This window comes from Plecotus auritus, assembly GCF_963455305.1.
Source record: "Plecotus auritus genome assembly, chromosome: 3".
NCBI lineage: Eukaryota > Metazoa > Chordata > Mammalia > Chiroptera > Vespertilionidae > Plecotus > Plecotus auritus.
This window is the reverse complement of record NC_137772.1, coordinates 34,769,536-34,782,528: the sequence shown is the minus strand read 5'-3', so window position 1 is coordinate 34,782,528 and position 12,993 is coordinate 34,769,536. Positions and strand designations below refer to the sequence as shown.

The 12,993-nt window shown below is 34.8% G+C and overlaps 1 protein-coding gene across 1 annotated transcript in view; it reads left to right on the top strand.

Moving 5' to 3' along the window:
* Positions 1–11,242, top strand: part of TNFSF13B (TNF superfamily member 13b) — a 32,672-nt gene extending 21,430 nt beyond the window's left edge. Inside the window, exons 4-6 of the mRNA XM_080660717.1 lie at positions 5,757–5,869; positions 5,957–6,107; positions 9,640–11,242. Coding sequence (XP_080516843.1) covers positions 5,757–5,869; positions 5,957–6,107; positions 9,640–9,752 — 377 coding nt within the window. The 3' untranslated portion in view covers positions 9,753–11,242. The remainder of the gene's footprint in view (positions 1–5,756; positions 5,870–5,956; positions 6,108–9,639) is intronic.
* Positions 11,243–12,993: the final 1,751 nt, after the last annotated feature.

Genomic DNA, 12,993 nt, shown 5'->3' with positions numbered 1-12,993 from the left:
ATTTTTCAAAAATATTTTTGCCAAGACTATATTTCTTATTCTGTGTGGTCACTGAAGTCTTTTGTTTTGTTTTGTTTTGTTACCTCTGTGGTCAGCCTAATTTTTTTCCCCATAGAATATTATTTATTAGTGAAGACTAATTAGGGCATATATCAACATATATTTTAATATTGATCGAAAAGCACATTTAAAAAGATTAGTATGGCTGAAACTGGTTTGCCTCGGTGGATAGAGCGTTGGCTTGCGGACTGAAGGTCCCAGGTTCGATCCCGGTCAAGGGCATGTACCTTGGTTGTGGGCATATCCCCAGTGGGGGGTGTGCAGGAGGCAGCTGATCGATGTTTCTCTCTCATTGATGTTTCTAACTTTCTATCCCTCTCCCTTCCTCTCTGTAAAAAATCAATAAAATATATTTTAAAAAGGTTAGTATGATATGTACATTTTTTTTGTTTGTGTTTTTTGTTAATCCTTACCCGAGGATATTTTCACCATTTCTTTTTAGGGAGAGTGGGAGGGATGGAGAGGGAGGGAAAGAGAGAGAGAGAAACATCAATGTGAGAGAGACATTACTAACCAGGGCTAGGGGTCAAACCTGTGACTGAGGTACATGCCCTTGACCAGACATCAAATCCACAACCCTTCAGTGCATGGGCCAATGCTCTAACCACTGATAAACAGTGGCCAGGGCAGATATGTGAAACAATATATTTCTTTTAAATATTTGTATAGAAGTATCTAAGTTAAAAAGCATGAAATTTATTTGAATTTTTTACTTAAAATCATAAAATTTTTACAAGTTTTTAACTTTTCTATTACATTCAATATTATTCTATATTAATTTTAGATGTACAGCATAGTGGTTAGACAATCATGTGCTTTATAGAGTGGTCCCCGAATATTTCAAGAACCCACTTGGTACTATGCATAGTTAGCACTATTTAATTGACTATATTTCCTATGTAATTTACATATCTGTGACTATTCTGTAACTATCAATTTCTACTTCTTAACCCCTTTGCCGTTTTCACCCAGCCCTGCAACCCACTTCCCCTCTTTCAGCCATCAGTCTGTTCTCTGTACCTGTGAGTCTGTTTTTATTGTTTGTTTATTTTGTTCATTAGATTCCACATATAAGTGAAATCATATGGTATTTTTCTTTCTCTGTCTGACTTATTTCACTTAGCATAATGCCCTCTAGGTCTTGCAAAATTTCCTTCTTCTTTATTGCCAAGTAGTATTCCGTTGTGTATATGTATCCACATTTTTATCCGCTCATCTATTGATGGGCATCAGGGTTGCTTCCATCTCTTGGCTATTGTAAATAATGCTGCAATGAACATGGGGATGCATATATTCTTTCAAATTAGTATTTTGGGTTTCTTCAGATATATATATATCTTCAGATATACTATATCTTAATATATTCAGATATATTCAGATATAAGGCAGTTCCATTTTTAATTTTTTAAAGAACCTCCACACTGTTTTCCATAGTAGTTGTACCAATCTGCTTTCCCATCAATAGTGCACTAGGGTTCCCTTTTCTCCACATTCTCATGAACACTGATGTTTGTTGATTTATTGATGACAGGTATGAGGTGGTATCTCATTTTGGTTTTGATGTGAATTTCTCTGATGGTTAATGATTTTGAACAACTTTTCATTTATCTATTGGACATCTGTATGTATTCTTTGGAAAAGGTCTGTTCATGTCTTCTGCCCAATTTTCACTTGGGTTGTTTGTTTTTCTGGTGTTAAGTTGTCTGAGTTCTTCATAAATTTTGGATATTAATCCCTTATCTTATGTATCATTAGTGAATATCTTCTCCCATTCAGTAGGCTGTCTTTTTGTTTTGTCGGTGGTTTTCCTTGCTGTGCAAAAACATTTTGATGTGATGTGGTTTCATTTGTTTATTTTTTTTTGTTTCCCTTATCCCAAAAAAATATGTCAGAGATTTATTTTTTAAATCTCTAATCCTAATCCTGACAGAGGTTCACTTAAATACCAGGAACAGCAACAATAATAAAAAACATTCCCCTTTTCTTAGCAGATTGGCTCTGAGCTGGGGCACTCCTTTAGCATGTAGTCCAGCTGCCAGCAACTCTGCCTTAGACTTCCCCTTCCACTGTGTAGAGACTGAAGATCAACTAAGGTGGCTTAGGATTTTTTTCACGTCTTTTCTGAGCATGGATCTGGCTCTGGGCATGCACATTGCATTCTTTGACATATGGGATAGGGTGTGAAAACCCTTATTCCTTTAAGTATCTTCCTCCTTCTCAGGCTTTTTGTCAGTCTGCTGACTGTCCAATCTGCTGTCTCTTGCTCCAGGTAGCTACAGGTAGTATATGTCTTCAAAGTTTTTAATTGACAACAGCCTGAGGAGCTGCATCCATCTGAAGGAAGCCCCAAGATGGGTCAAAATGTATATCCTTAATGTTTTGAGAATAAAGTAAGTATTTCACTTCCTGGAACCAGCAAGGTGCCACCTGGGACTCAGGCCCCTATTTCCATATTGTTGCCAAGCTGGAAGATGGTAAATGAGTAAGCAAAAAATACTACAATACTTTCTTACTGAAACTTAATGGCTTTTCCCTCCCTCTTCATTAATGCCCTTGGTACTATTAAGATTTTTGCATACATACAGATTTTACATACATATTTCATACATCCAAAAATGTTGATTTTATGAGTTTTTGTCAGCTTAATTGCTGCTTCAGTAAAGACACTTATTTTCTGAGCTTTCTACTCTGCCATTTTTCATGACATCATTCTGACATCTATAATTATATTTTTAGACAATATCTGTTGATTGTCTATGATCAAATTAATATGATTCCTCTTTATTTCTCTATCCTCCTGTTCACCATACATTTTTTGGATAGCAATATTATATTTCTTAATTTTTATCTATTTACTATTAAAGTTTTATGTTATTATTACTTTATCTGTCAACTTTAATTTATATTCTTTAAACCCCAGCTGGTACAAATGAGACAATTGATAATTTCACTACCAATATTTTTCCTCTTCCACTTCTCTAAATTTGTTAATTATTTAATTTCTATATTGTCATGACATTAAACTATTTTATTCCTTTTTGTCAAACAGTTCTCTTTATGTGTTTTTGTCTTTGTTTTACAAATTAATATATTCAATACTTATTGCAAGTCCTTTTGCTGTGGTCTCCTCATTCATGTCTTGTTTACTGAATGTAATTCTCTTCTATTTTACTCAAAATGAGCTCATGAGAACAATGGTCACTAAGTATTTGCATTGATAAAGCTGTTTCTTTTTCGTTTTTATACTTTTAGGACAGATGGCTAGATATAACATTCTCAGTTTAACCTTTCTTTACTTGAGTGTCTTGTAGAAATTTCTGAACTGTCTTTTGTACTTTGAAGAAAACTATAGTAAGAGAAATTTTTGTTCTCATAAGTGGTTTGACTTTCCCGTCTGGTTATACAAAGAATTACTTACTTACCTTAAAAATGTAATACTTATTTTAATATATATCACAGAATTGCCTATTGTGGTAGATAGAGTAAATATTCACATCCTAATCCCCAAAACTTGTGAGTATATTACCTTACAGGTCAAAGGGATCTTTGGAAGTGTGATTAAGAAAAGGAATTAGGAGAGATTAGTCTGGTTTATTGGCATAGGCCCAGAGCAAATACAAAGATCCTTTTAAAAAAGGGATTAGCAGGGTCAGAGTCCAGAGAAAGCAATGTCGTAATGAAAGCAGATTTCAGATTGAGGTACTTGCTGCCTGGAAAGATGGAAGAGACCATGAGCCAAAGAACACAGGCAGACTGCAGAGCTCGAAAGGCAAGGATGTGTTTTCCAAAATCCTGAAAAAAAAACACAGACTTGCCAACACCTTGATTTTGCCCAGTGAGACTTCTGATGTTTAGAATTGCGAGATAATAAATGTGTGTTGTTGCAAGTCAGTATATTTGTGATAATTTGGTACAGCAGCAATAATAAACTAATAAAACTATTTGGAACCAATTTTTCCTGGCACATGATGTTCCCTTTCAGTCTGTAGTAGCTCTAGTCTAGATGGTTCCCCTGTTTGACATTTTGTTGTTTGTTTTGTCAAAATTCCAAGGTTCCAATTAAATAAAAGCTGGTAATTCCTACCTCTTTTCTATATTCTATTGTTGTACATTTTTCTTAACCTTTTTTTTTTTAATATCCATCTTATTTTGTTTTGTGCAAAACCTTCTTTTCCCCCTTCAGAAACTTTTTTTCCCTTTCATTTAAATGAGCTTTGCCCCTTCCTAATTTCCCAAGTGTTTTAGCTGACATTGAAATTTCCTGGGTTGTCTGTCTGTAAGAGATTTCTGTATGTAAATGAGGGGTTGTTCACCTTTAGGGAGTTGATTTTTGTTGGCTCTTTGTGAGGTTTGCACTCCCAGACCCTCTCACCATTTTTTATTCTTCTTCTCTTTACTTCTACACTCATCCCTCAGTGTGATCTCATTTGCTTTTGGCATTGCTTGCAGTTATTTTGTAGAACACAGATCTGTTTCTTTCATATGATTTACAGGAGGTAAAGAAGGAGAGATGTATTTTCAGACTCATGTTGATAGTGGAAGTCTCTTATTTATTTTATACCAACATAATTCACAAAGGCAGTGATGAAATTTACTTTAAATCACAGTACTTAGTCTAACTAGCATGCTAAAAATCTAAGTTTTAAGATGTAGAAACACGTTATAATATTTATGCTTAAGTGTATATTCTAGCTTTTAATTTACTGTTTAGTCTGTTTTCTTTAAGGATTTGATATTTATTCAACAGCACATATTTACTGAGTGCATACTATGTGCTAAGCTTTACTCTTAACATTTGGGTTTAAAGCTATGACCATAGCAGAACCATAGCCTTGGCCTTATGGAGTAGAATCCATGTGTGTATGTGGATGTATATGCATGTGTGTGCAGTGGGGAGAAATACAGACAGCACATAAAAACAAATAAACATGTACTCTCTTTAATAGGAATATTTCCAGTAAGTGGTAATGGAAAAATAAAATGCAATAAGCATTGCTCAGAGTCACTTAAAATGGAGTAGGGAGGCCACTGAGTAGATGGGGCCTGTGCACATCCGGTGTCTCAGTTCTTAGAACTGTTGTTAAGTCGCTGACCTGGTGCTAAACTCAACGCAAAGTCGAACAACAAAAATTCTGGATCCATGATTGCTACATGGACATCTACGGACTTCACTTCCTCTTCATCATGGTGACCAGACCATCTGCATTCTTCACCTTGAAAGGAACCAATCCATTTACACAGTGGATCTAACATTATTTCACTGAAAAGAGGGGTTTGCTTTCTCCTGATAACCTTTGCTAAACTCTCACAAACTTACTGTGTCTGCTCTGGGAACGGAAGGAAAACTGAGAACTATCTATCTTAGTGTGTTATTCGGAGACACTTTGTGCACCCTTTGCCTCAACCTTTCCCATCCAGCCTTTATTAGGAAAAATTGCTGGAATTCAGAAGAATGAGAAAAAAAGCAGACATTACAAATGAAGGGTTTGGTCTCAAGTTCCTGTATCTGGTAGTTGTCTGGGTTAATATGTAAATAACAGCGGAGAAACCAGTGGAGTACTGTGATTTGTCTTCTTCTTTTTTTTTTTTTAAGATAAAATTCTCCTCTATGTCTCAGACTTAGTTTAGTAATTAGGCAGAGGTGAAGAACTGCTTTTCTCCATTTCCTGTCTTATAAATTGTTCTCTTCATTGTAGGAGATTACACATTTGTTCCCTGGCTTCTCAGCTTTAAAAGAGGAAGAGCCCTTGAAGAAAGAGAAAATAAAATATTAGTTAAAGAAACTGGTTACTTTTTTATATATGGTCAGGTAGGTTCCACCCTCATTCTGCTGTTGCTGTACAATGCCTCCCATTTTGTGCTCACCTCTGACAAAGCTCTTTGGTTTGTTTCTCAGGTTTTATACACCGATAGCACGTTTGCCATGGGACACCTAATACAGAGGAAAAAAGTCCATGTCTTTGGGGATGAATTGAGTCTGGTGACTTTGTTCAGATGTATTCAAAACATGCCTGAAACACTACCCAATAATTCCTGTTATTCAGCTGGTAAATAATAGTTCTCTGTAAATAGACAGAAAGACGCTCCTCGATATACTGTGTGGTTTTGATTATCTTGAGTGATAAGCTGGACTGTTTTAATTGAGGCAGATAAAATCATTACTAATAGTTTTATCATTTTTATACACATAATAATTTCATATACATATAAAAAGGGCAGTAACTTCATAGCAATCAACACTGAGAACCATTCTAAGCTGTATTTTCTTCACCCTGTAATAACAACAGTGATAATAATCTGTAATAATGAAAGTGTAATATGCTAATTAGACCGGATGACCTTCCAGACGAAGTGGGGGCTGTGAGGGAAGTCTGGGTCCTGGGTGCCAGAGGGAAACTGGTGCTGGCAGCCGGGAGAAGGAAGGCCTACTCTTGCTCGAATTTCGTGGATCGGGCCTCTAGTAGAAGAATAAGAGAATGATTACCATGTGCCAGGCACCCTGGTCTGCACTTTATGGTTGTTCACTTAACCCTCCTGTTTCAGGGAGGTGGAATCTAAGACCCACATTGTCTTAGGTTGCACAGCGACCAAGTTCCAGAACTTGGTTTAAACCAGCCAGGTTGATTGCAGAGTGTGAGCTACCAGAAACTCTTCTTTACTTGCTATGGAAGACATCCCCCTTGGCTGATGTGAGCACCAGGTCAAGGTGCCCAGTGGCTTCTCTCACTTTCATACAGGTGACATCTGGTGTAACAGATCCCAGACAGGTGACTTGGGGATGTGAAAGCGTGGCAGTGAGCCTGCATCTCAACTCAGGGCAGTAAAGATACGGAGAGAAAAGAGAAAGCGTAGGCTTTGTTCATTTTAGGTCTGTTGGGGCTGTATTGACAACATGGCCTTTATTTTGTTTGGGGAGGTAATTCTAAATGAATCAAGGCTGGTATTAGAAAAAAAGAATATCTGCCTTACTCATTCATTCTTCTCTGGTGAGTTTGACAAATCCGTTTGGAACCCTGAGGAATGTCTTCAGTAGCAGTTGCCATGCATAGCAGTAGGAAACACAGGGTTGGAGACTGGCTGCTCAACTTGAAGTGGCATATTTCAAAGGCCTTTCCTAACAAATGCACAATGAATCAGAAAGAAAGGGAAACAGCATGTGATAACAGGGATGATGTCACTGGGTCTGCAGCCACAAACAGCTTTAACAGGGCGATGAGGAAATTTGTTACATTGGAAACCCCTAATTTTCATTAAAAGAAAAAAAAAAAAAAGGAAAGCTTCCCTGCACCCAGCAGTGACGAGTATTTTGGTGTTGCAAAATTCTATTAAATGAGGCTATGCCATCCTGCTATTTATTTATATCCATTAGTAGTTACAGCTTTACAGCAAACTTTCAGATTTTCTAATAAGCTGCTGATCTCATATTTACTTTCTTGACAGATTTCCTAGGTGCCTTGCTTTTTAAGAATAAATAACTTGACCCTGAAGATATTTCTCCATGCTAATAGCTTAGTATTAAATAAAACCATTCTGTAGGAAAATTCAGGTTTGTAATATTTATCTGTTCTAGGGCACCTGTGTTCCGAAACATTAAAAACTATACATAACTGTGTAAATGTCCAAAGTGCTTCCATAGTAACCTGAAAAAAAGTTAAACTGGTCCTTTTGAGGGACCCAACATAATACCAAAGAACCTCTTTTGTACACAAAGCAGATTCTTATTCATTATTCCATTTATAAATTAAATATGTTTATTGTAGAAAAGGTTAGATTGCTGTAAGTGCAAAGAATTGAAATAGCCAATAACTTAGTGTCAGAATTTTAAATAGATTCTACCTTAAAAGTAGTCAGTTTTTATGGATAAGTTGTGTAGATGCATGCAGAAGCATTCAAATGATATGATGTCTAGAATTTGCTTCAAATTATAGATGAAACAAGATTGAGAATGGGTTAACAATCATTGAAACTAAATACTGAGTACATGGAGTTTATATTATTCTCTCTACTTTAGAAAACTTTTGACAATTTCCTACAGAAAAATAAAAAACAAAACGTTTTGGTGGGGGAGGGTCATTCCCATTTTATTTAAGAGTTAATATTACTTAATGCTTTGTGATCTATAGCCTTTGTCAAAATATTAGATTATCTTTAATCTCTATGATAATGACTAATCTCCTCAACAAAAAGTTCCAGTCTTTTTAAAACTATTTAGTCATTAAATGCTTTGCCAGTCTTAGAAAATATACACATTACCCTAACGGTACCTAAAACTATGTTTTTTTGTTTGTTGTCTGTCTTGGTCCATTAAAAAACATAAGTTCTTTGGAGACAAAAAACAAAAAAATTTGTCACACATACTATGTATGTCTAGAAAAGTGTCTGGTACATCATGAGTGTTCAGTATATAAACACCGATTAACTGTTGCCCAAAGAAATTGGATACTTTGGGTTCCATAAGAGATGTTAACACAGATATGTTCATGAGAGTACATTTTCACTGTATGTTAATGAAATGATGCAATTACTTTTTAAAATGTTAATTGAAAGTATTGACAATTCAGATACTATTTTGTTAGCTTCTTTTTCTTCTCTTGCTCTCCTCTTTCTTTTCTTTCATAGAGATATTTTTTAATGTATTTTTATTGATTTCAGAGAGGAAGGGAGAAATAGAAACATCAATGATGAGAGAGAATCACTGATTGACTGCCTCCTACTGGGGGTGAGCCCAAAACCCGGGCTTGTGCCCTTGACTAGAATAGAACCCGGGACCCTTCAGTCTGCAGGCTGACGCTCTATCCACTGAGCCAAGCTGGTTATGGCCATATAGATATTTTTTAATGGGGTCAGAAATTACCTGAAATACTGAGTGTAGTTCCTGAATTGTGTTTTTTATTCCTGAATCACAAAATATGTCTTTGTAATTAGGCACATACAGATTTAGTGGTTAGTTTTAAGAGGGTAATTATTTTGTTGTTTTTGGTTATAAAGACAGATACGGTTATTAAAGGAAACATAAAAAATAAAAGGCTATAAAAAGTAATCCAAATTACTCCTTATCCCATAATCTTTCCTCTAGAGAAAAACTATGTAATATATGTGCTTTGCTAATGAATAGTATTTTGTTTTATACTTTTTAATGATCTATATATTTTATATGTACATTTAAAAGTAAATACAGTTGTGTATTTTTATTTAAAATTATTATAAAAAGTTTATCATTTCAATAAAATAAAGCAAAAACATTTTTTAACTATATAATATTCCATCAATGGATGTGCTATGATTTACTTAACATTTTTTTTTCTTAAACTTTAACATTTGGTTCCTGTTTAGATTCTCCATTTTATAAACAGTAAGTCGTAAATACATTTACATCTGCTAGAACTCCTTCTGTTCATTTCTTTTAACTTTCTTTAGGCTAGTAGAATAGTAACTGGTTTAGAAGTCCATTGTTGTAATTTGAAGTGTAAATGCCTACATTAACCTTTTTCCAAAACAAAATTGTTTTATTTGATATTCCTTTTATTTTCTTTCCCATTGGACAACCACTTAAAGGTCTTGTAAACCATTCTTTTCCAGGCATTGCAAAGCTGGAAGAAGGAGATGAACTTCTACTTGCAATACCACGCGGAGATGCTAAAATATCACAGGATGGAGATGGCACTTTTTTTGGTGCATTGAAACTTCTGTGACCTACTTACACCTTGTTTGTGGCTAATTTCCTCCCTTTCTGTGTATCTCTAAGGAGAAAGCACTTAACTGGAAATACCAAAAGGAAAAAAAATAGTTACCATAGCCTTTTCTGTGAGCTATTTGTTTTGGTTTGCTGAAACTAGACCGGACAGGAAATTTAACAGACAACCACAGCCAAAGAGTGTCATGTGAATTACAAGAAGTAGAGCTCATTTAAGGAAAGATAGAATTAGAAAGACTTTTTCACTATAATGCCATGTCAAACAATTTAGTCATAGCTCTTGTCTTAGAGGAAGCTCAGGGTTTGAAAGGGCCGTAATGATTTGTTCAAAAATGGTATTCCATTTTTTTACTATGAAACAAGTGCCCATTTCCATAGGACAGTAAGACATTTGGGGGAAATCTCAGAATTCATCCTCTATTTTTATGTAAAATACACCCCTCTCCTTTTCAGTTAACCTCGGAGAAAGTAAAAAGAAAAAATACACAGAAATTTTGCATTTCCTATGTAAAAGTAATTAAAGCCTAAATTTAAACATTATATTAAACAAGTGAAGATATAGTACTATTTAAGTCCTTTTTGGCTTATTTCAAGTTTGCAGTTTTTCTCTCTGATATTATATATTACCCAATGGAACACTCCCCAACAGGTTTCATAGAAGGGGAATAACTCATGTGTCTGCACTTATGTATGTTGTTTGTAGCTAATATTCAGAAACTTAATGTAGGATAATTTTAATTCATGCATATAATCATTAATTAAAAAATAACTATAATTGTTCTTATATAAAAACAAAATCTTCACTAGAAATTAATGAATACATTTGTAATAATGTAATATAAATTTCTTTTATTTCCTATTCTGTTTTAAACCACTGCTATTGTCGTTCACATGTCCCAGCCTTTAAAAACAGTCATGTTATTAGCTTTACTGAAGGTGAGGTTTAATTCAACTTCTTGGCATCCTGAAGTATGCTGTGTGCTATATGCTGTTTATAAAGTTACCATATGCCAGAAGATATCACCTGATTTTCATTTTATAAAGAATCACATTTGAGAATGCTATAATACTTACATTTATTACATCTACTAGTATTTCTCCTTTGTTTTGCTTGTTGTTGTTTTTTAAATGTCATCAGTTTAAAGAGCTTTCACTTCATTAAACAGTTTCTTTCATTAGTTTAATCAGTAGCTGGAAGAATAGACCCTGGTCAGCACTAAATTTTCCTGTCCGTATGAAAACAATTTTAAAGGTATAATTTTCAAAACAAAAGGAATGATTTGTATTTTTGTATATAAACTTAAACTTTGTTTAAATATAATTTTGACTTTTTGGTTAAAACAAAATCTATTTTGCAATTATTTTGTTTTACAATGTAATAATTAAAAGGAAGGGATAGGTAGGGTAGGAGTTTTGATACCTGGAGGAGGTTAGGAATTTTCTTAGTGTTGCTGCTACCTTGGATTGCCAAATAAAAACGTTCCAAGTCTTTTGCCTCACTTTTTGATTGAGTTTGTCTAATACCACTCCTCTTTTAGTTACTTTCCATATAACTACTAAATGCCATTTTTAAAATTAGGTACATACTTGTAAAACATTATAAAGTAACATGTGTTAGGGCATGACAATAAAGTATTTGAAATCATGAATATTTTACATATTTCCAAAAGGATTTGTAGCACTAGTCAGTTTGGCTCAGTGGATAGAGTGTCAGCCTGCAGACTGAAGGATCCCAGGTTCGATTCTGGTCAAGGGTATGTACCTTGGTTGCAGGCACATCCCCACTAGGAGGTGTGCAGGAGGCAGCTGATCAATGTTTCTCTCATCGATGTTTCTAACTCTCTATCCCTCTCCCTTCCTCTCTGTAAAAAATCAATAAAATATATTTAAATTAAAAAAGGATTTGTACACATTAGTATTATATAAAGAAAGGATATAAATTACATATTTCTTCAAGAATAAGCTTGAAAAGATAATCCTGCATTATAATAAGCTTGCACACTAAGCTATTAAAATCTGCACCTTGCACCATTATTCTTTATAAATGACCAAGCATATTTTGTCTGCAGGTGTAAATTCAGCCACATAAAATATTCTTAAATCTTATTTTACTTTCGGTTTAAACCGTTGTTAAAATATGAACCCTGTCTTCCTCGTATGTGACATGTGAGGAATATTAGACTTTGGTTGAGTGAAAGTTTATTTAGATGTCAGGAAATAGAATTAAGATCAGGGGTGTTCGGGGCTCCCACCACAGCAGCAGCTGCCAGAGTTCCCACTGCTCTACCCTTCCCCCAACATATTTTAGGAAAAAAAAAAAAAAAAAAAAGATGTGATACTAGGATTACCTACAACAGAACATTTCTAAGGTTTAAGTGTATGGGTCCAGTCCAGACACTCATGTCTAAAATCTGAAATCAGGAGTTGTGACGATGAACAACTACTTAAGGGTATTAAATTGTTCCCTTGTGTGGGAACTAAGCCAGTTAGCACAGCACCCAGAGGGAAATAATGTGCAGCCCTCAGTGGCCTCTGGAGAAATCAGCTCCACCCTCTAAGTCATTGTGTAAGAGAAGGTCCTCCCTCCCAGTGTGGTTTGTTATGGATGCAGCAATTTATTGATAAAATTTCATAAATTCTTTTGTGATTTGAATTATGAATTATAAAATAGTGCCTGTTATCTGTCTGGCCCTATGCTAAGAGCCTGGGAGTTATAAAATATTGCTTACTCCAGATTAACTGCATGCACATTCACTTTGTAAAATTAATCTTGTAAATTTGTATAAATTTTATTTACTCCCCCCCACCTTTTTGAGGATATTTGTCACAACATGATTTTAAAAGTAGCCCCTCACACCCTAACAAAAAAGAGAAACAACTTCAGTAAGTGTCTGGCTGTGTAGATTAAGGTATGCCTACATAATGCAATGCTATGCAGCCATTAAAATTATGTCCTAGAACTCTATTCCAAGACCTGGAAGATGATCAAGAGAGTCAAGTGGAAAAAGTAGGTTATAACAGCATGTAGAGTATGATCCCATTTTTGGTAAAACAAAAATATATCAGCATAAAAATAAAGGACTAAAGAAAAGCAAACACGAAAGGAATGGTGATCATCTTTGAGTGCAGGGGTTATCTTAGAGTGATGGAACAGTTTTAATTTCCTTTCTCTGCCTTCTCTAAGTGTTCTACAATAAGTATGAGCTGCTTTAATGATGGAATACTTCTCACTTCTTGAA